The 23,650-nt window shown below is 41.0% G+C and overlaps 1 protein-coding gene across 1 annotated transcript in view; it reads right to left on the bottom strand.

The window, feature by feature from the left end:
- Positions 1-23,650, bottom strand: part of CNTN3 (contactin 3) — a gene marked incomplete at both ends in the record, with an annotated part of 238,661 nt that overhangs the window by 15,078 nt on the left and 199,933 nt on the right. Inside the window, 7 exons of the mRNA XM_081245219.1 lie at positions 2,147-2,330; positions 15,522-15,637; positions 18,321-18,555; positions 19,510-19,580; positions 21,510-21,659; positions 21,759-21,917; positions 22,752-22,869. Of these exons, the coding sequence (XP_081101345.1) occupies positions 2,147-2,330; positions 15,522-15,637; positions 18,321-18,555; positions 19,510-19,580; positions 21,510-21,659; positions 21,759-21,917; positions 22,752-22,869 (1,033 nt within the window). The remainder of the gene's footprint in view (positions 1-2,146; positions 2,331-15,521; positions 15,638-18,320; positions 18,556-19,509; positions 19,581-21,509; positions 21,660-21,758; positions 21,918-22,751; positions 22,870-23,650) is intronic.

The raw sequence follows: 23,650 nt of genomic DNA, 5'->3' as shown, positions 1-23,650 counted from the left end.
AAATACTGGTGCTATATATGACATGAACATTCTAATTATATGGTTGAAAGAGAGGCTAGCACAGTGGTTAAGCCTATGTCTGGATTTGTACGGCTCTCCTGCTACTTACTCTGTGATCTCAGGAAAGTTACATAACCTCTGTGTGCTTCTGCATCGTCTCTAAAGTGAGACTACTAATCGTTTCCAAGTCACGGTGTTGCTGTGAGAATTAAGAATCAATACGTGAAACATACTTAGAACAGAGACTGGAAATTGCTCTGTAAGTGTTAGTCATTAAAATCATAATCACCATCATTACTGTAACCTGCAAATTCCTACTTTAGATTGGGTATTTATATGCTATCTTTAAATTTTAAAGGGTTTTGCTTTTTTATAATTCTATTTCACTCACTGTACATTACCATGAAATTCCTATTGATTTATAATCAATCTCTTCCTTCTGTCTAACCAATTCACTAAGCTCTTCACTGATTCCATGATGATGTCACACAGTCTTTTACAATCATAATTTCTTAGCGAGTAATCACATCAATTATTAAGTCAGAGGAAAGAGCCAGATAAACTTGTATGCATGCATCAGTGCAATCAGAATTTTTGAATCTGTGCTTTGAACATATAGTAATGATGTATATTTAAATCTTACTAATTCAGAAGCACTACTGGGAATACCAAACACATTTAGCGAAGAGTTCTAAACGCAGAATATTTTCAGTTTATTGCCAAACCTACAGGCCCCTTGGTCTAACCCCAACCATGTGTTATAAGAGATGGTGTCAGGCTTCTCCTAATAATTAGTGAAGGATAATTAATTACCACATTAGTTGGTTGCTTGTAAAATGCTACTTAAAGGGATGAAAATGTTTGGTTGCTAAACTTTCTCTCCAAACTCTCTTTTCAATAGATAATACAAAGGTAAAAATATGAACTTTCCTGATCAAATTAACACTGGTTAATGAAAATCCATAGTAGAATTGTGTTTTATATATATTTTAACTTACCCATAAATAACACGAGCAATAAAATTAGATTTTATACTATTGTTCTTAGCAATTTTAGCCAGCCAACGTATGTTCTCACGAAAGTTTGGGAATTATATATGGAAATAGAAATGCATTAATGAAATTGGCAGTCAAGCAAAATAACTGTCTCATTCCCATATAGGGCCAGTTAAAAAAACATTTTTACTGGGTTAATTAATTTTGAAAATAAATTAAGAAGAAAAATTGTTTTATTGCACCATTATTTTAAAATTAAAGTTAATCCTGTCATGCCCACATTCCTCATCTTTCAAAAAGAAGTAAAAGTAACACCTACCTCATGTGGTAGGTATGAAGTTTAGGCGTGGGAATACATGTAAAGCATGTGAACATAAAATGTTCTCCATTGCTATTAGCTATGATGATGATGACAAGAGTAATTCAAATGGTTGCATTGTGAGAAAGTAGCAATACGATACAATAACTAAATATACACTGGTGCTATCAGTTTCATGGAAAAATATGGGAAAGACTACAAAATTGCAAATCACTGATTTTTCTGTAGCCTAATTTAAAGCCAGGTTAATGTATTGCTCATAATTGGTACTTGTGAATGTACCTGTGAATACACAGCTAACAAAGACTCAGCTTTGAAGGCAACACTGACTGACATCTCTGGTCAGATTTTTAAAAATATCTATATATTCATGTGAACCAACACCTTTGGCTGGTAACCTTTTATTGTACATTGCCCTCTTTTGAATAAGTAGGAAAGAAAAGAAGAAAAAAATCACTCTTGATTCTTTGGCCTGAACTTTAAGTTATTCATGCTTATCAAAAATCCTCAAGCTTTGGCGAACTAAAAATACATGAAATAAACCAATTAGCTTGATCACATTTTAAAAGAAAAGTGGATGGACTTGACTAAACATCCCACTCTAAAATTTTTCAAAAGGTGCACATTCATTTTCACATGGGGTTTCTAACTGAAGATTTAGGGGTATCAGGAAGACATGTATGTGTGCCTCTGAGTTTACAAGGGATTGGAGTTAGGTTTACCTCATTCATTGGGCTTACTGACTTGTGTTGTCCATCTAAAGTGATAAAGAAGGCTACCATTTTAAATGCAAAATATTTTTTTGACGTTAAAAAAATCAGAAGATACATACGAGTTTTCTTGGTGGTTGCATTAACCGTGGCACTAAAGGGACCGGTACCAGCGCTGTTGAAAGCCCGGACAGCCGTGTAATATTCCAAGTTGCTCTTCAAGCCATGGAGCCTGGCCGATGTCACATTTCCTGCCACTTTCAGTTTGCTTGATGATTCCTCTTCTCCATTCTTCCAATACCGCACCTGGTGGACAGAAAACATAAAAAATGAGAAGGATTGAGAAAACAGCATTCTTTACATTAAGTGATTTTTATTACAATGGGCACTGTAATTTATTTACTTTATCATTTGTCCCACAAGTAGTTTTTTAAGGACCTACTATGTGCTAGGTGCTGCATTAGGCTCTGTGCCACAGACACGTGAAAGAAAAGGGACTCCTGGGGGAGACAGATAATAAGTACACAAATAAACCAGATAAATTCAAAGACAGTAAGTGCTACATGCTACTAGCCCATAGCTGTATAAAAGGGAAAATGAAGGAAAAAAATCTACATTTCTAACAGAGTGAGCTGCTTCTCCTTCTCAGACCCTAATCAACCTGGCTCAGGCTCAACGCTGGAAGGCTGGCAGCTAGGCTTAACTCTGATGGATGGTGAAGATGCCTTCTGTGAAGAAAGGGACCTGTCAGAGCAAAGACCACTGAAAAGCCAGCTGGCCAGTGGCTTGTCCTACAGTGATGGCCAAGTGTCACCAAGACCCCTGAGTATGCAGAGCTGCTGCAGAGAACAGGAAGGTAGGTAACATAGGTTAATATATGGATATATTGAAATGTTTTACTTGTATTTCATTATTGTGAGTTGTGCAAAATGATCTGAGACTGCTTATAAAGATATATACGTTTACAGTATAAAAATATAAAAATGTTTTGAGAGTATTTGATAAAATAAAGAAATAAAAGTAGAAAAATACAATAATAAGACATGTTCCCCAGTGAACTCCAATTATGCTATAAAGTCCTGCTATGCTTTGCTAGACAGTTTGGATCCTTCATAAAATAAAAACAGCAACAAAACCACCAAACAAATGGCTCATGAAAAGTGCAACTGCTCCTCGTGCTGAGACCAGATATCACCATCTGACCATCTAAAGCAGGGGCTGGACACTTAACACAAATACATAAAGCAGACTGAGTACATATTTTTTACTTTCCTAAAGAAACAGGCACTTGGGGCTCCCCTGATGGCGCAGTAGTTAAGAATCCGCCTGACAATGCAGGGGACGCGGGTTTGAGCCCTGGTCCGGGAAGATCCCACATGCCGCGAAGCGACTAAGCCTGTGCACCACAACTACTGAAGCCCAGGAGCCTAGAGCCCGTGCTCTGCAGCAAGAGAAGCCACCGCAATGAGAAGCCTGCTTACCGCAGGTAGAGAAAGCGTGCGCACAGCAACGAAGACCCAACACAGCCCAAAATAAATAAATTAAATAAATAAATTTATTTTTTTTAAAAAAGAAAGAAATAGGCACTTTCCTGTTTTTCTTGCAGTCTTTGCCCTTTTGGTTTGACTTTCATTTTTTTTCTACTTCGATAGCAAAATATGAAAACAGGAAACCATTTCTATAATTTCTGTAAGTAAACGGCTGCTTGAGCACAATGAAAACGGCAATCGATGCTCAGCCATCAGTCATGAAGGCAGTAGAGACGTGTGGGAACTGCGGCAAAAGAGACAGGCACGTTCCATCTTCGTAATGGAGCCTCTACACAGCTCTCTGGTCGATGGAGGGAAGATGGACCCAGTGTTTACAGGTCTTTTTTTAAAAGAAAGCAAAAATCCTGATTTTAATGTGAAATGTCCCAAATTTAGAGTTGGCCCCATTTGTCTGTGGGCTAAACAAAACGTGTTTATGGGTTGCATACGGTAAACCCATTTCAGGCCTCTGAGAAAAATACACCTAAAGTTACTTTAAAAAAGTGAGCAACTATAAAATTATTTCTTTAAAAAAGATTAGCAGCAAACTATAAAATCTCAGGTTTTTCAATAATAATCCCAAATTAGCATATTAATATCATGCCAGATAAATATTTTCCCTATAAATGTGCATGTATATGTGTGTGTATATTATGCATGAATATTTATATTGATATCAAGGCCCCCTTAAATTCATGCAAAATGCTGGGCTCATGTATGTGTATATGTGCATTTTCCCTGGAAAGAAGTATTAGTTTTCAGAAAAACCTTGAAAGGAGGACGTAAACCCAAATAATTAGGACTAAATTGAATATGCACCTCCTACAGCTTTAAAGCATCAAATATAAATTAGCAAAAAACATCCACATATATGACAGATACCTTTTACTATTATCAAAGAAAACCACATAGATTTTATTCATTAATTAAAGATAACACGCCAAACTGTCTTTTATAAAGCCACACTCAGCAAATTGTTAATGGATACCGACAACTCACATACATTCTAAATTCACCAACTGTAAACAATGGAGGTATTGCTTAGGTTTAGATGACTCCACAATGATAAGACACTCCCTGCTCTTTTTTTTTTTTTTTTTTTTTTTTTGCTGTATGCGGGCCTCTCACTGCTGTGGCCTCTCCCGTTGCGGAGCACAGGCTCCGGACACACAGGCTCCGCGGCCATGGCTCGCGGGCCCAGCCGCTCCGCGGCATGTGGGATCTTCCGGGATAGGGGCACGAACCCGTGTCCCCTGCATCGGCAGGCGGACTCTCAACCACTGCGCCACCAGGGAAGCCCAATAGCATTTTCTGAAAATTCTTTGTAACATCCTTTTTTTTTGCAGTACGTGGGCCTCTCACCGTTGTGGCCTCTCCCGTTGCGGAGCACAAGCTCTGGACGCGCAGGCTCAGCGGCCATGGCTCACGGGCCCAGCCACTCCGCGGTATGTGGGATCTTCCCGGACCGGGGCACGAACCCGCGTCCCCTGCATCGGCAGGCGGACTCCCAACCACTGCGCCACCAGAGAAGCCCCTTACTGCTCTTTAAAGCATTGTCTAGTTATTAAACTAAGAATGACAAATAATCGATAATTATAATAAAACACTGTAGTCAGCCCGAAAACTTGCGGCCTAGGATATAGCATAGATTGGGAAAAAGAAAACATAATTATGAGCTTTAATAATTGTCACTCAACACATGGAATGACAAAGGCAGGGAGAAGTCAAGTAACTCAATCAAGATCATCCTGTGATACACACTGGCCTCTTGTTAGGTTTCCATCCGTGCGCCATTGTTTCTGTATTCAAGTTACTTCAATATAAGTTGCCTAAAAAAATCATTCCTTAGGAGACTGATTTTTTTTTTTTTTTTTTTTTTTGTGGTAGGCGGGCCTCTCACTGTTGTGGCCTCTCCCCGTTGCGGAGCACAGGCTCCGGACGCGCAGGCTCAACGGCCATGGCTCACGAGCCCAGCTGCTCCGAGGCATGTGGGATCTTCCCAGACCAGGGCACGAACCCGTGTCCCCTGCATCAGCAGGCGGACTCTCAACCACTGCGCCACCAGGGAAGCCCAGGAGACTGATTTAAAGAAGAAATAAAAATAATTTTCAATTGGCATATGGATTATCTTTTATAAATCAGTTCACAGAAGGTGCTTGAAAGCTCTTGATAGCAGTTTGTTTCTGAAGTACTTTAACCAATCTCCATGTATCAGAATGAGAGATTTACTTTTAGATATCAGTTTCTGACAGGTATTAGAAATATTTAATCATAGAGAAAATTAGTGCCAAAATTGAGCATGATATTAGTTCAAATTTATTATATAATCTTCTTAAATAGCTTTACTTTAAAAGTTGAATAAATATGCATATAACAAAAGCATAAAGCAGTGACATATATATTTCCAAGTAATAATCAGTTATGTTCTATAAAAAATTTGTTCAAAAATATTTATACAAGGATAGATATTTTTATTATGTAAATAACACATCAGTTATGTTCTATAAAATTTTGTTCAAAAATATTTATAGGAGGATAGTTTTTTTGTTTTGTTTTGTTTTTTTATAGAGGAAAAAGCCAAGAAGAAAAGACGCCATTTTTCCTCTCAGTTGTGTTCTGGGTTTAAATGGTAAAAGTTCTACACTTGAGAGGACAGAATATAACTCCACACTACTTTGGATTTTATAGGCACAACCACAACACAAGGATGAAGAAAGGAAACGTGTCCAGGCTGAAGGAACAAACTCTGAAAATATAATTGTGCAGAAAAGAATTAATATAACATTGTCAGAACATGAAGGTAGCATCTACAAAAGATGAGCAGAGGGCTTCCCTGGTGGCGCAGTGGTTGAGAGTCCGCCTGCCGATGCAGGGGACACGGGTTCGTGCCCCGGTCCGGGAATATCCCATGTGCCGCAGAGCGGCTGGGCCCGTGAGCCGTGGCCGCTGAGCCTGCGCGTCCGGAGCCTGTGCTCTGCAACGGGAGAGGCCATAACAGTGAGAGGCCCGTGTACCGCAAAAAAAAAAAAAAAAAAAAAAAAAAAAAAAAAAGATGAGCAGAGACAGAAATATTACAAAGCACATGAGGAACCCTGCTAACAAGAAAGAAAGTCAGCAGACTGGACCACAGGGGACTGGCTATTATATGTTTAGGTGACATGGATCTTAAAATAAGTATATTTAAAATGTTCAAATTTACCAAAGAAGGGACTAAATTTATAATGCAAGAATAGGAGACGAAGAAAAAAGATGGGGCGAATCTAAAAAATATCAAGTAGAATTCTGACACCTGAAAAATACAATAGTAAAAAAGAAATCAGTGCTACGATTGAGCTGAAGACTGGAAGGTAGAAGACAGAATGAATAAATCCAGAACATGGAGAAGGAAAGAAAAATTATGAAAGCCAAGTTAAAAAACACTGCAGATGAATGAAATTTTCCAACCAGAGCTCCAGAAGGAGAGGTTAAGGAAAAGGCAACAATAAAAGAGAAAATGTCTCAGAATTTTCCAGAACCAAAGAAACGCAGATATTTTCATGTTGTAGATTCACTCTGAGTTCAGAGGGAGGAAAAATAAAAGGTAAATCCACTCCAAAGGAGAAGGTGGTTAAGACTGAATTGTGGCTCTCAACAATTTTTCATCACCCGGCCTGAGAGACACAGGCCACTCTCTCCATCAGTAGCGGGTCACCCTGCCTTGGTTTGCTAGTGCGAGTGTGCACCAGTGCCAGCAACTGCATCCCTTGGCACAGAAGACAGCAGGAGGGGCAAATGCTAAGGTGGAATCATGTTCTGGAGGCAGGTTTGTCTTGGTCATCACCATAGCTCTGCCGCTTGGGTCAAAGCTTGTACACACTGAATACCCAATATTGGTGAATTCTTGAATGACTTAAACACAGGCAGTTTAAAAATGCCTCCCTCCTTCCCACCACAGAGACACATAAGAAATATGTATTTGGTCTCTGCACACAGCTCCCCCCAAACCCATGGAATCTCAGAAGTGGTGTCTTTTGTATGCTAATGAGACATCTGGTGGCTGCGGGCTCCTGGGTACCTTCAGGATGGAGACTGGTTGCCAGGGTAACCAACCTTGTGATTAGAGGGTTGGAACTTTCAGGCCCACCTCCTGACACAAGGCTGGAGGTTGATTTAATTTTGTTAACAAACAGTCGATGACTTAATCAATCGTTCCTATGCAGTGAAGCCTCCATAAAAAAAACCTAAATGAAAAGTTTGAAGGGCTTCCAAGTAAGTGAACACACTGAGGTGCTGGGAGAGTGGAGGGCACGGAGAGGGCATGGAAGCTCTGTGCCCCTTCCCACATACCTTGCCCTACACACCTCTTCCATTTAGCTGTTGCTGAGTTGTATCCTTTACAATAAATGGATAATGGTAAGTAAAGTGCTTTCCTGAGTTTTGTGAGCCATTCTAGCAAGTTATCAAACCCAAGGAGGGGGTTGTGGGAACCCCTCAGTTGATCAGAGGAGGGCTGGACTTGTGACTGGCATCTGATGTTTGTGTGTGTGTGGCAGGGGGGCAGGGCAGTCTTGTGGGACTGAACCCTCAACTTGTAGGATCTGAAGCTAACTCTAGGTACAGAGGGTCAAAATTGAATTGAATTTTAGGACACCCAGCTGGTGTCAGAGAACTGGTTGGTGTAGAGAAAAAAACCCACATTTTTAGTGTCAGAACTGTTTTGTGGATAGAGCAGAGAGGAAGATTTTTTTTTCCCTTAATTCACCAAGCTAGTTACTCAAGTCCTAATATTCTATGTGCCTATAAAACACTGGGACTCCAATTTCTTGATAATAATTTTTCTTCAGAACCATAATACCCTTTCACAAGCTAATATATTTTTATATCGGTAAGTAAACAGAAACAAACTTGAGGAATGTCAGGATTTAAAATGCTATCTCTATTTCTGAAAATAATTTGGTTATTCCAAAAGCTAATGTCCCTGCTGTGAGGAGTCCTTCATATCACAGTATCAGAGATTTCACTTAACCTTAAAATGAAATGCAGTTTATAAAAATAATATATTGAAAAATGGCACCTTATTTAGCCATTAAAGTACAGGCATTTAGTCGGAATAGACTGTGTATACTTATAGATTTTCAGGAAGACAAATATTTCATCTTAGCTGCTAGACAAAACACATTTCAATAAATATCAGGCAGGCAAATGCATTCGACAGGTTTTAGAAGACACATCCAGATCTATCTCCTACTCTTCTTTACTTAGTTCTCAGTCCCTGGAGGGCTGACCTATGTGAATTACATACCAAGCTTGCTGACCCTCTGGCTTCTCACTGGATGGAGAGGAAATGGAGCAGGACCCTGTACGGCCCTCCCAGTACAAATCCTTTCTGTATACCCTGTTTCTTGTTTGCAGGAAATAGGCTTCATTTAGCTTCCCTGACCTACCCTGAGTTCCAAAGGGCAGATTCAAATAACTGCTTATCAGGGAAGGGAGGGAATACAGAAACAAAGGAGAAGCGGCAAGAAATAATATTGCATGGGGTGGGAGTGGAGGCACAGGGTCCTGCTTCCACCTCAAGGAATATACGTAACAATACCTTTGAGTTCTTCTGCAGGAACTAAGGCCCCCGCCCAGGTGGAGGATGGTAACTTCAGCCTGAGCACAAGTTTCCTGGAGCACAGCCCTGTTTACCTCACCACCAACCAGTCAGAAGAAAGTCTGCACACAGTGGAAGATAAATGAAGACCCTGAAGTCCTCCCCAAATGATTCTCCCTTTAAAAACTTTCATGGTCGAGCAGAATCTTCACAGTTGGTTTTTGGACACAAGTTCGCCATCCTCCCAGTTTGCTGGTCTCCTGAATAAAGCGACTTTTCCGTTCCTACCAGCACTTGTCTCTTGAGTACTGGCTTTTGAGAGGAGAGCAGCGAACCTGAATTCAGAAACAGAGAAGCCAGGAGACGGGCTGGTGCGAGGAGAGAGAGGCTGGGATATTTACTCCCCTGGATCCCTCAGTGCTGAGCCACAGTCTGGTAGGGGCCATATTTGCCTAATAACAAACCCAGCTTTGTTTGGGTGGCTCTCACTCACACACACACTTACTGCTCTCTCCGGCATAACAAATCCTTCCACCACGTCCAGAAAGTCTGCATTTTATTTACTCAATTCATTTTTGCTGCCTCCCTGTTTATTTAAATGGGCCTGAATTGCCTCTATCCAATTTTCCTATGTACATGTGACTCGTTCTAGAGTGAAGTTAATTCTCTGCCTGATAGTAAGGAATTAGACTCTCTCCGTATGTCTTTGTTTCTTCCAGTAGAATTTTCCTATTCTCAAAAAAGTATTCAAATATTTGACATCTTTTTCCATTCTAATTAAAATGTTAGGAGCTAAACACATTCTGTACAGCTGTTTAGAACAGGAGGTAGGATAGAGGTATCAGTGAAGTTTTAGTTTGGCCTTCTGTACACATTTTTAGTTATGTTCCCCTGCTACACATTAAAAAAAATAAATCTACTATGTTCCCCTCCCTCCCTACCCAAGCTCTATTTTGCCGCCAAACATTTTTTAAAAATCTACAACTCCCCCTTGCCCCCCCTCCTGGGGAAACACTTACTGAAATGGCCCACCCTGGCCAGGCACCACAGTGACCACTTGCATGAGTTATCTTCAACAGGAGGTCCTGGTAAGGAATGCGAAACTAACAAGCTACCACCAACCGGAAGAATTCGGGAAAGGTCACAAGGAAAGAGGAGACGCCAGCCCAGATGTCCTGCCTACCTCCCAGAATCCTTCTCGCTGGAATCCATCTTGGCCGAGCGATGCATGCGCCACCAGGAAGGACCCTGAGTCAAAGTGACTGGCCAGAGATAACCCCAAAACTAACCCCATTCCCATAAAACCCGAGACTGCGAGTCACATGGCAGAGCAGTTCTCCTGGCTTCCCTTACCAGCTGCTCTCCACCCGGGAGCCCCTTCCCAAAAAAGTCTTTTGCTTTGTCAGCACGTGTGTCTCTTTGGACACTTCATTTCTGAGTGTTAGACAAGAGTCCACTCTCGGGCCCTGGAAGGGGTCCCCCTCCTGCAACAGTCCCAGAAATATGCTTACCTGTAGTACTTCCCAAGTATAGATTTTTGTTTCCATCACTTATCAAGGTCATTCTCCCAAGTTTTATCTTCTCAAGACACAAAATGACTTTAAAGAAATGGACTGTATATACCAAGCTAGAACTTTGGAGCTTTTGTTCCTCAGACACCCACTACCCATGAACTTAAATCATCTGCATCCTCTTTATCTTGTCTGTACGTATCTCTTGTTCCTATGCAAAGGGCACAAGAAAAGATCTGAGCCTGAGTGTTGTGCCTTAGAAGATGAAATAAATTGGAGCCCAGGGAAATGAGCTCCTCGACGACTACTTGGTCAAATCAGAAATTAGTCTAGATGCTAATGATGATGTGTGCTCAGCACGCCACCTGGCATGTGATGAGAGGGAAGCAGGTGCTATTAACAGTTGTAAAGCCACACCAGGGAAACTGCAACCCAGAAAGTTAGCCATATGCCTGATAGTTAAATACTCTGCTAAGTCACTTATTCTTCCAGGTTACTGTTTAAATCATTATTGAGATTATGAAAATACATATTTTTATCTTGGCATAATTATATAACTTATTTCTTAAGTTGCCCCAATTAGTATACCTTTTCCTGAGCTTGTTTCTTTCTTTTCATACATACCAAGCACTTGGGGAACAAACTTCCACTAGTTGTTTCCTTTCAATACTGTATTCAGGCTCCATTTGGGTGTTAAATTTGCTACTCTTTACACAGATAGGCAAGGTGTCATCATTAATTTCCAGCAAAGTCCCATATGCTCATCGCCCCTCATCTTTTTGCCCACCACCTAACAGCAGCACCAGTAGCAACACAAACAACAGCACTGAGTCCCATACTCAGATTGTGCTAAGTCTTTCTGTATTACTTCACTGGTTTTCAAATTTCCCCTTTCAATGAAATCTTATCCCAGTGCCCAATATTCAAAACAGAAAAGGAGAAGCTCCCAAAGTCTCTTTGGGCCATTTTCACAAGGGCTGCTTTATCTCACTTAAAGTTTCTCCAGTGATGCTGACAGTTACTTACTGTTTTAACTGGGCCTTGGAGAGCATTCGTAATCTGCTCAAAGCCAGACAGCAGTAAGATAATGGAGCCAAAATTGCATTTATTCAATCAACATGAATTTTTTGCCTGCCTCCTGTGTGCCAGATACAACTCTTGGCACTTGGGATACATCAGTGAACAAACAGGCAGAATCCCCTGTCGCTGGTGGAGCTTATATTCTGTCCCAGTGGATGTGAAGGCAGGTTTGTATAATTCAAAAATGGTGTGGGGCTTCCCTGGTGGCACAGTGGTTGAGAGTGCGCCTGCCGATGTAGGGGACGTGGGTTCGTGCCCCGGTCCGGGAGGATCCCACATGCCGCGGAGCGGCTAGGCCCACGAGCCATGGCTGCTGAGCCTGCGTGTCCGGAGCCTGTGCTCCGCAACGGGAGAGGCCACAACAGTGAGAGGCCCGCGTACCACAAAAAAAATAAAAAAAAATAAATGGTGTGGACTTCATGAGATACTACAGTGGCACTACTTGGACTCCTTGGTTTTCTCTCTTGTTCAATCAACCTCTCTCTCCTGACCTGAGCCACAGTGGTATAATTCTACTTTCTTAGAGAGTATGCATATCTGGATGACTCATGATCAGCTTAAACTGATATATTCTAAAATCAGCATCTACCTGCCCCCAAGCTGTCAAAACAATTGCCAGTGACTGGTAACATTTCTGTGGTGCTTGGAAGCCCACAAAGCCCATTTATATATAGTCTCTTGCTTATTTCTCTTAACTACTTCACAAGCTACAACCAGGTCAGAAATTATGATCCTATCATACAGTTTGTAAAGGACAAAGTTATGAATGGGGGATGTGTACTTCAGTCTGCTGTTGGAGGGATGCAAAATGTGCTCACTTATTTTAAGTAAATTTGATTTAACACTGAATTTCATACCCTGCTCAGCTAATGGAAAATTCGATTTCAATCACTCCTGGGGCTCCCTTCCCAAAGCCTGGCCAAGATAACTTACTGTTACATTGGTCTGATCCCTTTAGGCCCAGCAGTTCTGCCATGCTTGGGGAATAAGAAGTCCTTGCTGAGTGTGGGAAGCACAGCTATTCCCTTCTGTGGTCTGGCCACCAACTTGGGCACTGCCAAGTAGAAAGCTGTGGGACCCACGAGATTTTGTAAGCCTCAGATCTTCGTTTCCTCCAAGGTCACCTGAAATTTCTCTTGTATTTTTTCCTCTGTGGCATGTTCTCTCTCTTCACCCTCCAGGATACATGAAATAATCTCCTTAAAGGCTTGAGCTTTGGAAACAAAGCGAGGAAGGAAGGTATCTCACAGGCACCCCCATCTTGATAGCCGTCACAAACTCTCATGAGGCAAAAGAGCTTGGAGTTGAAGAACTGCTTGAGAATAGTTACTGGGGAGAAATCTATAAATTAATATCTGAAAAATTCTTCTGGGACATGGCTCACACTTATTCATTGCTTATTATTATGAGCCAGAAACTGTGAGAAGCACAGGTGCCTAATCTCATTCAATCCTCTCAAAATCCTAATTAGGTTAGGCCCATTGCTCCCATTCTGCAGGTGAGGAAAATGAGGCTCACAGAATTTATATAACTTTTCCAGCACAGTGAGTGGCAGAGTTGGGATGTGGCACAGGTGTGACCTCAGGATTATGCTCCTTTATATCTGTGTTCCTTCCGTCTCACTTACTATTCCTGTCAATGCCATTTCTCTAATCATTGGGGAGCTACTACTGGTTGCCCACTATCTTTCACTGCTTCTACTCACTGTCAGGGAATTAAAGGAATTTCCCATCCAAGTGTTCCTGGCTTCCTTTAAGATACTGATCAAGTTGCTCTGCTGTATTTATATGGTGTTTTGCTTCCTCAGTATCACTTCGGTTTCCTTAAGTCTGGACAGCTCTGTCTGTGATCAGGGTCTCTGTCAAGACCAGGGCCTCTGTATCAAGACCAGGGCTTCCTATACATACGTGTGCAGGAAGATGTTTCCCTATGGGTATTTACTAAAAATGCACATTCACAACACCCACCCCTAGATGTTTGGGTTCTGTGGGCCCAGGGAGGATTCTGGGGGCTCATCTTCAGCAAAAATTTAGGTAATTGTGGTGAAGGTGGCCCATGGTGCATCCTTTGAGCATCACTGCTCTAGCCAATCCTTTCTCTACTTTATCTTTAATTTATTCAAGTCACTGCTTGTTTGATTATAAGGACCAGGAACTCTCTCAAGTTCAAATGTAAAGGGAGCTGGCTGAAAAGGAGGACAAGGTGACATTATGAGAAAGAGAATAGCCAACTCAAGAACTGGACAATTGTCAAAGAGCTCTTCTATTTTGCTCTTTAAGTTCCTTAAAGAGGAACTTGTCGCCTCCATCCTTTAGGGCTGCATGAGAGTATGTCTGCTCCAGCTCATCTCTGTAAATCAGCTTTGTCCTATCTGCCCATGGCCTTCACTTGGGAAGTCTGAACTGGGTCCTAAACTTGACATATCACTGCATTATGCTCACTAAACACAATCTCTATGCTGCTTGCTTCAATACTTCAAACAAGAATCTGACTAGGGCTGCCCTGGTGGCGCAGTGGCTGAGAGTCCGCCTGCCGATGCAGGGGACACAGGTTCGTGCCCCGGTCTGGGAAGATGCCACATGCCGCGGAGCAGCTGGGCCCGTGAGCCATGGCCGCTGAGCCTGTGCGTCCGGAGCCTGTGCTCCGCAACGGGAGAGGCCACAGCAGTGAGAGGCCCACGTACCGCCAAAAAAAAAAAAAGAGAATCTGACTAGCTCAGCTTAACTGTCCATGGGCCAGCTGCCTTTGGGCAAGTGGCCACCCTCGTGCAGTCACTGAGGTTATGTTGGCAAGTGGCAGGGTACACGGTCCTGTATTGCAAACACGTGCATGTAAACGTGCCACTGAATCAGGAATTAGAAGCAGGAGGGAAGCTTGCTAAGAAGATGGCTGTGGGTCGGGGTGAAATCACAGCTGTGGCTACCACAGTGTCATCGTCACAGAAACCTTCTTAAGACTTCGCTTTTTATCTTGTCAGCTCTCAGCTCAACTGCTCCCACTTTTCTCTAACTGCTCCGTCCTAAACATGGAGCCCAGTCCAGAATGGTTCTTCTTAACATTCAGAGCCGTCTGTGACCTGGCCCCGCTGTACCCTTCTACCGTCACCTGCCCTACAGGAACCACCTGCTGCAGGTGGACCTGTACTCCTTCCACTCTTTCAATGTGCCATGCTCAGTCTGGAATGTTTCCACTTTCTCTACGTTTACTTATTTTTTTCTTTGAAGTCCTGTTAAACCTTACTACCCTTATGAAACCTTTCAAGGTCACTCATCCCTCAACCACTTTCTGTGTGGCCTATTCTGAACTTCATTACATTTGGTCTTGCGTTATGCCGTTTCAGACCTTTCATCTTATTTCACCAAAGGCAATGATTTGAAGGCAAGAATTACATGCTATGCAAGGCTGACTTGTCTAGAGCCTAGAAGTAGCAAGCCCACCAAGAAAATAAGACAAAGCACTGGAAGAGCTATTAGCAGATATACCCAGTGAACTTAAATACTATGTTTCGATCTCACTCTTATTTTTCAGCCGAACTAGCTACAGATTAGGCCCACAGGATACATGATTTCCTTTCATTTTATTATTATTTTTTCCTTTTATACCTCAACTAAAGTCACTTTCATTTAACTGGTTGAGTTAAAGTCAATATCCGTTGATAGTCACACAGAACAATACGGTGATAAAATTGAACAAAAGTCAGACTTTAGCTAAGATGTCAGTGTGAAGAAGACTTTTAAATGAAAGCAGACAAGGTAGCGTGGCAACATACTTACACGAGCTAATTAATTTAAAAAGACATTACCTCATAGCCGAGTAAGTGTCCATTGCTCAACTTCCAAGGAACAGCGTTCCAAGAAACTTCAATTTCTGAGGAAGACAAGCTATTTGCACAAACTTGAGATGGAGCTACCGTAGGCTCTATTTGGGAACAGAAAAATATACTGAAGTTCTTATTTTTTTAAAAAAAGCATTTTAACGTATTTGAACATGTAAACTATTCTGTAAAAATATGTGAAAACGTGAACCATGTCTTGGTCACTTTCCATTTCCTAGGAGGAGATAGCATCACCGCCACAGGCTTTTCCTCGCTGAACAGCCAGAGCAACTTGCTCCCTCTCTGGCACGCCCTTCTTGGTATCCTACTTTCCTCCCCATCATTATTTCTCTCCTCTCTGTCCCACAGTCCCTATGGGAAATCCTATGCCCACAAGCGCTACTTACTTTACGTTATTTTTTTGTCTTTCCAAATAAAGGTCAAGGTCTACAGAGTTCATTTATTCAATAAGCATTTAGTGAGTGCCTTGTCTAGCCAGGCCACAAGAGGGTCAAAGTTAAATGAGATTCTATACTCTTCTGGAGGAGATAAGCACACACAGAGCTTAATACACAAGAAGAAATCCCCTTTGTAATGGAGAGCTCTTGGAGCTTCATGGATCTCACAGCGGTTCTTTCCTCTTAGGAGCTCTAAGCAGAGATGTGTCCTTTCCCAGTATCCATTTCTACGTTAAAGGATCCTGCTCCCTGGCCATGGCTGATGCATACTGAGATAGACCCCTGGTCCAAGGATGGACCTGTTAGATTTTTTTCTCTTGAGAATTTGAAACGTGCTTTGGAGAAACGAGGAAGACTTGAGGCCAATCAATCCAGCCCTGGTGCTCTAGAGAAGCCCTAGGTTTCTGAGGGCCCAGAGCTTCTCTGATTAAGGCTCTTCATGAGGTTTGCTATTTACCTCTCTCTTGGCTTCAATGAAAGGTGCGAGTATATTTCCAATAAATCCCTGCTTTTTTAAAAGGCAAGTCAAATCAGTTTCTGACATTTGGAACAGAAAGACCTTGAACCAAATCATCAGTGGTGGCAAGAATGGAAACAGGAGAAGGAAAGTGCAGGAGGCAAGAAGATACTAAAAGGCTCTGGCCGTCCCTCCTTCCCAGCTGCCGCCCGCCCCCAACCCCGTCTACCCAAACTCCCTGGTTAATTTAATTGCCATCACCCCTCAGACTCCTGACCTGCTCTTGTAATGATAATCCTTCTCAGCAACTCTTGGAGATGGGGTCTGGCTATGAATATAAAAGCTCTTGGTTTTGCAAAAAAATTAAAAATCCTGTTCCCTTTTTCTCTCAGAACTCAGTGGGAAAAGAGAACAAAAACAGGAGGTGAGAGTATGATGAAAAATTGAGCCTCCTTACTGTTTTGGACCCACTTTCTCAATTTACTGTAAGGCTTGGAGGATAGAGGAGATACTGTGAAATCGTATTTCATGAGCTCAAACTACTCAAGAGCAAAGGCCCGGGGTTAAAATACTGGCTCAGTCGGTCTGTATGGATTTTGGCAAGTTCATTAATTTCTTTCATCAAGCTTCCGTTTTCTCCTGTGTAAGTGGGAAAAAAACAATAGTACCTGCCTGTCATTCCTCCTTGGAAAATTCAAATTAGGTAATGTCTGGCTGATAGTAAGCACCCAATACATGCTAGCTCCTGCCATTCTAACTAGCTAGAACCGCATGAGATAGCCAATAGTCAGCTGCTTTTGACCTATAAAATGGCAATTTCATAGGATTCTCCTAACATTACTATTATTTTTACTATTACTTTCTGGGACAGAAAGGCAGAGAAAGGGAGTGAGTCCAGAATGGAGTATGTATGAATCTATACCGACTAGAACTGGTGAAACCCATCCTCAAACCTGCATATTCCATACCTCCCCAAGGTCAGACTTCCGGTCCTCCCTCTCCATCCTGCTAAAACCTCTTTCTCAGGTCTAGGAACCACTATAAAACTTCAGACTAGGGCACTTCAAAAAGAGTATCTTAATATTACCTCCCAAAGAAGAAAGCTGTAGAAGGCTGTGCTGCTCCCTGCTTCACAGACTGGAACTCAATGTATTCCTCATAAGCAGATTTTCAACTAACTATTACCCCCTCTAACTATCCACTGAGTCTCACACTTCAAGTAGGCATGGTTGATCTTTATTACCTGGACTAGTATCTATGACTTCAATCATTCTCCTTTTCAAGAAATATATCTGAAGTCACAAAGAACTTCCAAATGGGTTTTTGGAGCACAATTGGTTGATTCAGTGTGGAAGTGACATACAGATCTTCCTTGACTTATGAGGGGGTTACATCTCGATAAACACATCTTAATTTGAAAATATCATAAGTCGAAAATGCATTTAATATACCTAATATAGCAAACAGCAAAGCTTAGCCTAGCCTACCTTAAACAGGCTCTGAACACTTACATTAGCCTACAGTTGGGCAAAATCATCTAATACAAGGCCTATTTTACAATAAAGTGTTGAGTATCTCCTGTAATTTATTGACTACTGTACTGAAAGTGAAAAATAGAATGGTTGCATGGTACAGAATAATTTTAAGTATATCCATTGTTTACCCTTGTGGTTGTCTGGCTGACTAGGCGCTGTAGCTACTGCTGCCCAGCATCCTGAGAGATTATTTTACTCTGTATCACTAGCCCAGGAAAAGATTAAAATTAGAAACTCGAATTCCAATTTCTACTGAAATGTGTCTCACTTCATGCCACTGTAAAGTCAAAAAATCATTAAGTTGAAGATCATCTGTCTAATCATAGCCTTTCCATACCTTCTTCTGCAGAGAACACTGTTGTCACTGGGCTAAATGGTCCTTCACCTTTGTTATTATAAACACCCACTTTAACTTCATACAGTGAAAATGGCAGGATGCTTTCATTTCTAAAGACATATCTTGGGGTATCAGGAGATGTGACCACTGTCTGGATCCAGTTCGTTACTCCGACAGGGCGGAAAGCAACAACATATCCAAAACCTTCACCATTCTGTAGTTCTTCAGGGACTGGCTGTAAAGGAAAGGCATATTAACTCACGCTTTCACACGAGAGCAAGGCAAAAATACATGCAGCTATAATGCGGAGTCTTTTGTAAAAGCCATCAAATAATAATCTACATTGTATTAAGTGGTTGGATTAAAAAAGGAGAAAAAGGTCAGGGGGACAGTCAGCTGCTTTTAAATAAACATATGCAACTCTTTCATAGCCATCAGATAACTAACTGGAATTTTCCTAAATTATTCAGATTTTGAGCATCTTGCAGCCCCAAGTTGAGTTCCGAATAATAAAGATATACTTTCAGTTGAAATACTGCATCTCTAAATCAAATAAAAATCATCTCATCCACAATGTTTATTTTATAGAAAAAAACTACACATTGACATGATAATTCAGAGCAAAAGAGTAAAACTTTAAAAAAGGAAATAAAAACAATATATTAAACTCAAAGCTGTATTTGCATCATGTCAAAAATTCCTATTGACACTCCATAATCTCTTGACTTCTTATTTTTCCATCCACATCTTCAAATAATGTAGACAATTCTAGTGCCTTCTGACTTTGTTAATTAATATTTTTCCTAATTATGACTTAAAGCAAGGGCTGAGAGAATGGCTAGGAAGCAGCACCAGCTGGAGAAGTGGCGTGTGCATCACCAGCAGGGGAGCAGCTCCAGAGGTGCTGCTCCAGAGTAAACAGCCAGGACTAGACTCTCACCCCTATGTTTACCAGCCAGATGACCTCGGGCAAATTATTTAACATCTCTATGCCTTAGTGCTTTCACCTAAAAAATGTTGCGAGGATAAAATGAAAAAATATGCAAAATGCTAGGAACAATGATTAACACAGAGTGAACACTCAAAAATATTAGCTACTAGTTCCAGCCACCACCACTAGCACCACCCAGGATGCCATGAGTGTGGGAAGAGCGTCACCCTGAGGGGCAGGCGCTGTGCAGACACTTACATCCCAGGTGATCACCAGTTCAGACCGGCTCCCACCTCCTCCACTGGCATCTGAAGGAGGCACTTCTGGCACTGAAAGGTTAGAAAGAAAGACTGAAACCCTGCTAGCATCTAGTAATATTTATCTGAAAGAAGACTCAATGTTGTTTACTTTTAATACTTAAAATAATTTGATCATTGGCACATTACACGTGTGTGTGTGTGTGCACGTGCACACGTAGGTGTATATATGCAATTATATGTGTGTATATATGTGTGTGCATATATATGTGTGTATATATATATATATTTGAGGGAGATCATCACATGCTTTATATTTGCATAAAATTATTAGAGACTCAAAATATCTCAAACAGTAAGAAAACAATGACTCAGTGTGAAGGTTAATAAAAGAAGAAAAAGTGATTCATCACGGATGATGATAAATCAATCCCGTATGGACATTATTTTCCCCCAGTTTCAAAGCTATTTTTTAAATTGAGGTATAGTTGATTTACAATTGTTCAGGTGTACTGCAAAGTGATTCAGTTATATATATGTATACATATATATACACACACATATATGTTCTTTTTCAGATTCTTTTCCCTTATAGGTTATTACAAGATATTGAATATAGTTCCCTGTGCTATACAGTAGGTCCTGGTTGTTTACCTATTTTATATATAGTAGTGTGTACCTGTTAATCCCAAATTCCTAATTTATCCCACCCTTCCCCTTCCCCCTTTGGTAGCCATAAGTTTATTTTCTATGTCTGTGAGTCTATTTCTGTTTTGTAAATAAGTACATTTGTATCATTTTTTTTAGAGTCCACATATAAGTGATATCGTATGATATTTGTCTTTCTCTGTCTGACTTGACTTCACTTGGTATGATAATCTTTAGGTCCATCCACGTCAGCATGAACATTCAACTTGTGACTATTTCAAGTACAGACTTAGTTCTCAGAACAACATTGGCTCTATATAAATATGACCCATACTTAAATCCTCAAATCCTGTTATGAGATAATCTTTATGAACCTCATACAGGCTTTTATGATGAGAAATTTATGCTTAGTAAATCCCATGACACACCTAGAACATAAGTTCCCTGAAGGTGGGTCTTTGCTGTGTTCAGAGCTGTACCCACTGTACCTAGAAAGTGCTCAGTGCACAGCAGGTACTTCCTGAATACGTGTTGTGTGAATAAATGAACTGAGCACCAAGACAGACAGGGCTCCCCGATTTCTCACAATACCTGGCATAAACATTATATGCATTGTCCCGTGTAAAAGAGAATCATCAAAATTATTGAAATGTATTCCATGACTTCTATCCTGGCTTTGTTCCAAAGTGATATATTGGCTGTATTTCAAACATAATTTTAGTTAGTTTTAATTAATACTACAGACTCTGAAAAGGAAAGTCTTAAGTCCTCTCTGATGCCTCAATAACGTGATACCACGTACAATTTCTACTTTGCAGTTTCAATGTTAGGCTATTTTTAGCATTACAAAAAGAGTCGTATGGTTAATATTAATAGTTGCCCCACATGGAAAATTTTAACAATAATTCTCTCTTACTTTAATTCTCAAGGGGCCAAAACATACCTATTCATCAATCGCTTAAGCTTGGTGGCAGAATGAGACTTCCTAGCAGCTGAACTCCCAGAAGTCATTATCCTACCAATTTGTCAATGCTTGTTATAAATGAAAACAGCACTTCCCCTGTTAACAGGGTGACTATATCAGATAGTAATTATAACCTTAAGTGACAAAAACATATTCACTCTACATGCACTAATGAATGCTGACGATGGACTGAACTCTTGCAAATGTCACACTACATCAGAATCACTTACACGTGTCTTTTGACAAATGCCATATGGCCAGTCTGCCGTTAGATAGTTCAGATAATTGTGACAATGCATTATCGAGGCTGGAGATCAAGCGCAAGAGAAGTGGAAATACACACCCAGAAAAAACTATGAAGCCATGACTCAGAAAACAAAAACACTCACCTGCCTCCTCAGTTCTTACTTTTTCTGAGGGTAAACTGGGTTCTCCACCTCCGATTTTGTTACTGGCTACAACCCGAAATTCGTATTCCACCCATGGATTTAACTCGACTACGGTAGCTGTGTGTGTTTTCCCATCAATGACCTCAGGCACTACAAAGGAAGATTTCAGAGAGGTAAACACCTGCACGTCTTAGGGTTGACCTGAAATCCATACATATGTACCGGCGGCATTTGCCTCTCCCCCTTTACCTGTTGTGGCCGTCTGCCAACCCACGGAGAAAGGGGTCCGTGCCTGGACAGCATAGGATAGAACTGGGCTGTGGTTGTCTGTACCTTCTTTCCAAGAGAGTTGGGCTGTTGTATCTGTAATTTCATCTACCTTTACGTCTTCTGGTGGTCCAGGTGAACCTAAGGCAAAAATGCAAACTATATTCAGCAGTTCCATAAACGTCACTCTCTTCTACCAATGTGAAGAACATGCCCCACAGCACTTGAATCCCTTCAACGGATCCCAATTTCAAAAGCACTTAGGGAAAAAGGACATTTACCTGGCAACAAAATTTCCACTTTTTTTCTTTCACATTCCTGTTGCTAGATATTAAATCTGCATTTTGAGCCATGAATTCCAAAGGCATAATACTCCTCAATTGCAAAGGAAACCTGCTTTTTGAGCCCTCTATTCAGCAGGATTCCTGCACTGTTCCAAATTCAATATCCTTTACTTTTGGCGCGAAACTTTTTTCTTTAATCTTCTGGGACATCTCTGTAGTTCCCAGTTTGTAATCTAGAGCTGTTTTATTCTACCATGCACTCTGGGTGATTTTTCAGCTCAGTAGCAAATCAGTTCTTTGGACAGTAGCTCAGACTGGCAAATTTTCTCAGGCATCCTAGATGATCCTGTGTTTTATTTTGGAAGTAGACACACACACACACACTATCACTACTCTCTTTCATATTAAACACTACTGCTGTATTAATGACATGCTCAAAAACACATCAGCTTGGCAGCAGCTGTGGAATGCTTATTACAGGGAGAGCTACTGGAATGACAGAGTTGAGATTTTCATTTCTTTGAGTTAGCACCCATCCTTATTCTCACATCTTCTGGTCTATTTGGGCAGGGGGAGCAAATCAATATTATATAACTCACATGTTCATATGCTATCTCATCATGATTTTTCAGTGAGAAAGGCTCAGTTAAGATGCGAAATTAAAGAAGCACACAGAGCCATTAATGTTTACCTCTTACTATGAGGTCAGCGGCAGATGAAACACTGTCCACCCCTGTCTGCACCATACAAACGTATTTCCCACTGTGTTTCAACTGAATGTTTCTGATCATTAAATCGCCTGACGAACTCTGTTGGAAAAAACAGGTAATGAACACATTATTAGTTTGAAAACACAGAGACTCTCGAAGTCTATGGCCAACAACACCACGGGAATAAAACCCATATTTAGAGAGAAAACCTAGGTGGTTCCAAGACAGAAGATTGCTACGATGGAAAGTATGGAAATAAAAACAGGTTAAAAACCATACACGATTGCAGACATAGATTTCTGTAGCTAAATAAACAACAAGCTTCCCCCTGGGCATTTATGGTTTCAAAGATAAATAAGGGCAGAGATTACAGTCTCAGAGTCTATTTACTTTCACTAGGGTGAGTGACACTGCTTTTTATACCCACTGCTCAGCACCAGCTCAACTCTTTTCTCTGGTTCCATCCTCTTTGCAATTATCTGCCTGAGAAGAAGACGGAAGCATTTAGGTATCTGGTGGGAGATAAAGGCAGCACGACAAGGGGATTACCATGGTTGAAACACTTTTCTGAACACTTTGAAGCTTAAAAAGCCTAATGCTATTTAATTCCTTTGCTACAGAATTTAGGGACAGTCAGTATGAACCCCTCGATAAGAAGAAATTAAAACATTTTTAACCAAAAAGTAATAACTGCCCATAAAGACATAGGCTGGCATTCCCCAGTGCCAATTAATGAAGCAAATGTATTTCTAAAAGCTCAACTTCAAATCGTCCTTGTTTTAAAAGAATGTAAAATCATGTTCGTAAAATGAGTAACTGCAGGCCAGTTTCATGCATTAGTAAAAGTATGGACTGAAATAAAATGATTTGGAAAGCAAAG

Source organism: Mesoplodon bidens (assembly GCF_964165515.1).
Source record: "Mesoplodon bidens genome assembly, chromosome: 10".
Taxonomy (NCBI): domain Eukaryota; kingdom Metazoa; phylum Chordata; class Mammalia; order Artiodactyla; family Ziphiidae; genus Mesoplodon; species Mesoplodon bidens.
This window is presented reverse-complemented; position numbering and strand designations above follow the sequence as displayed.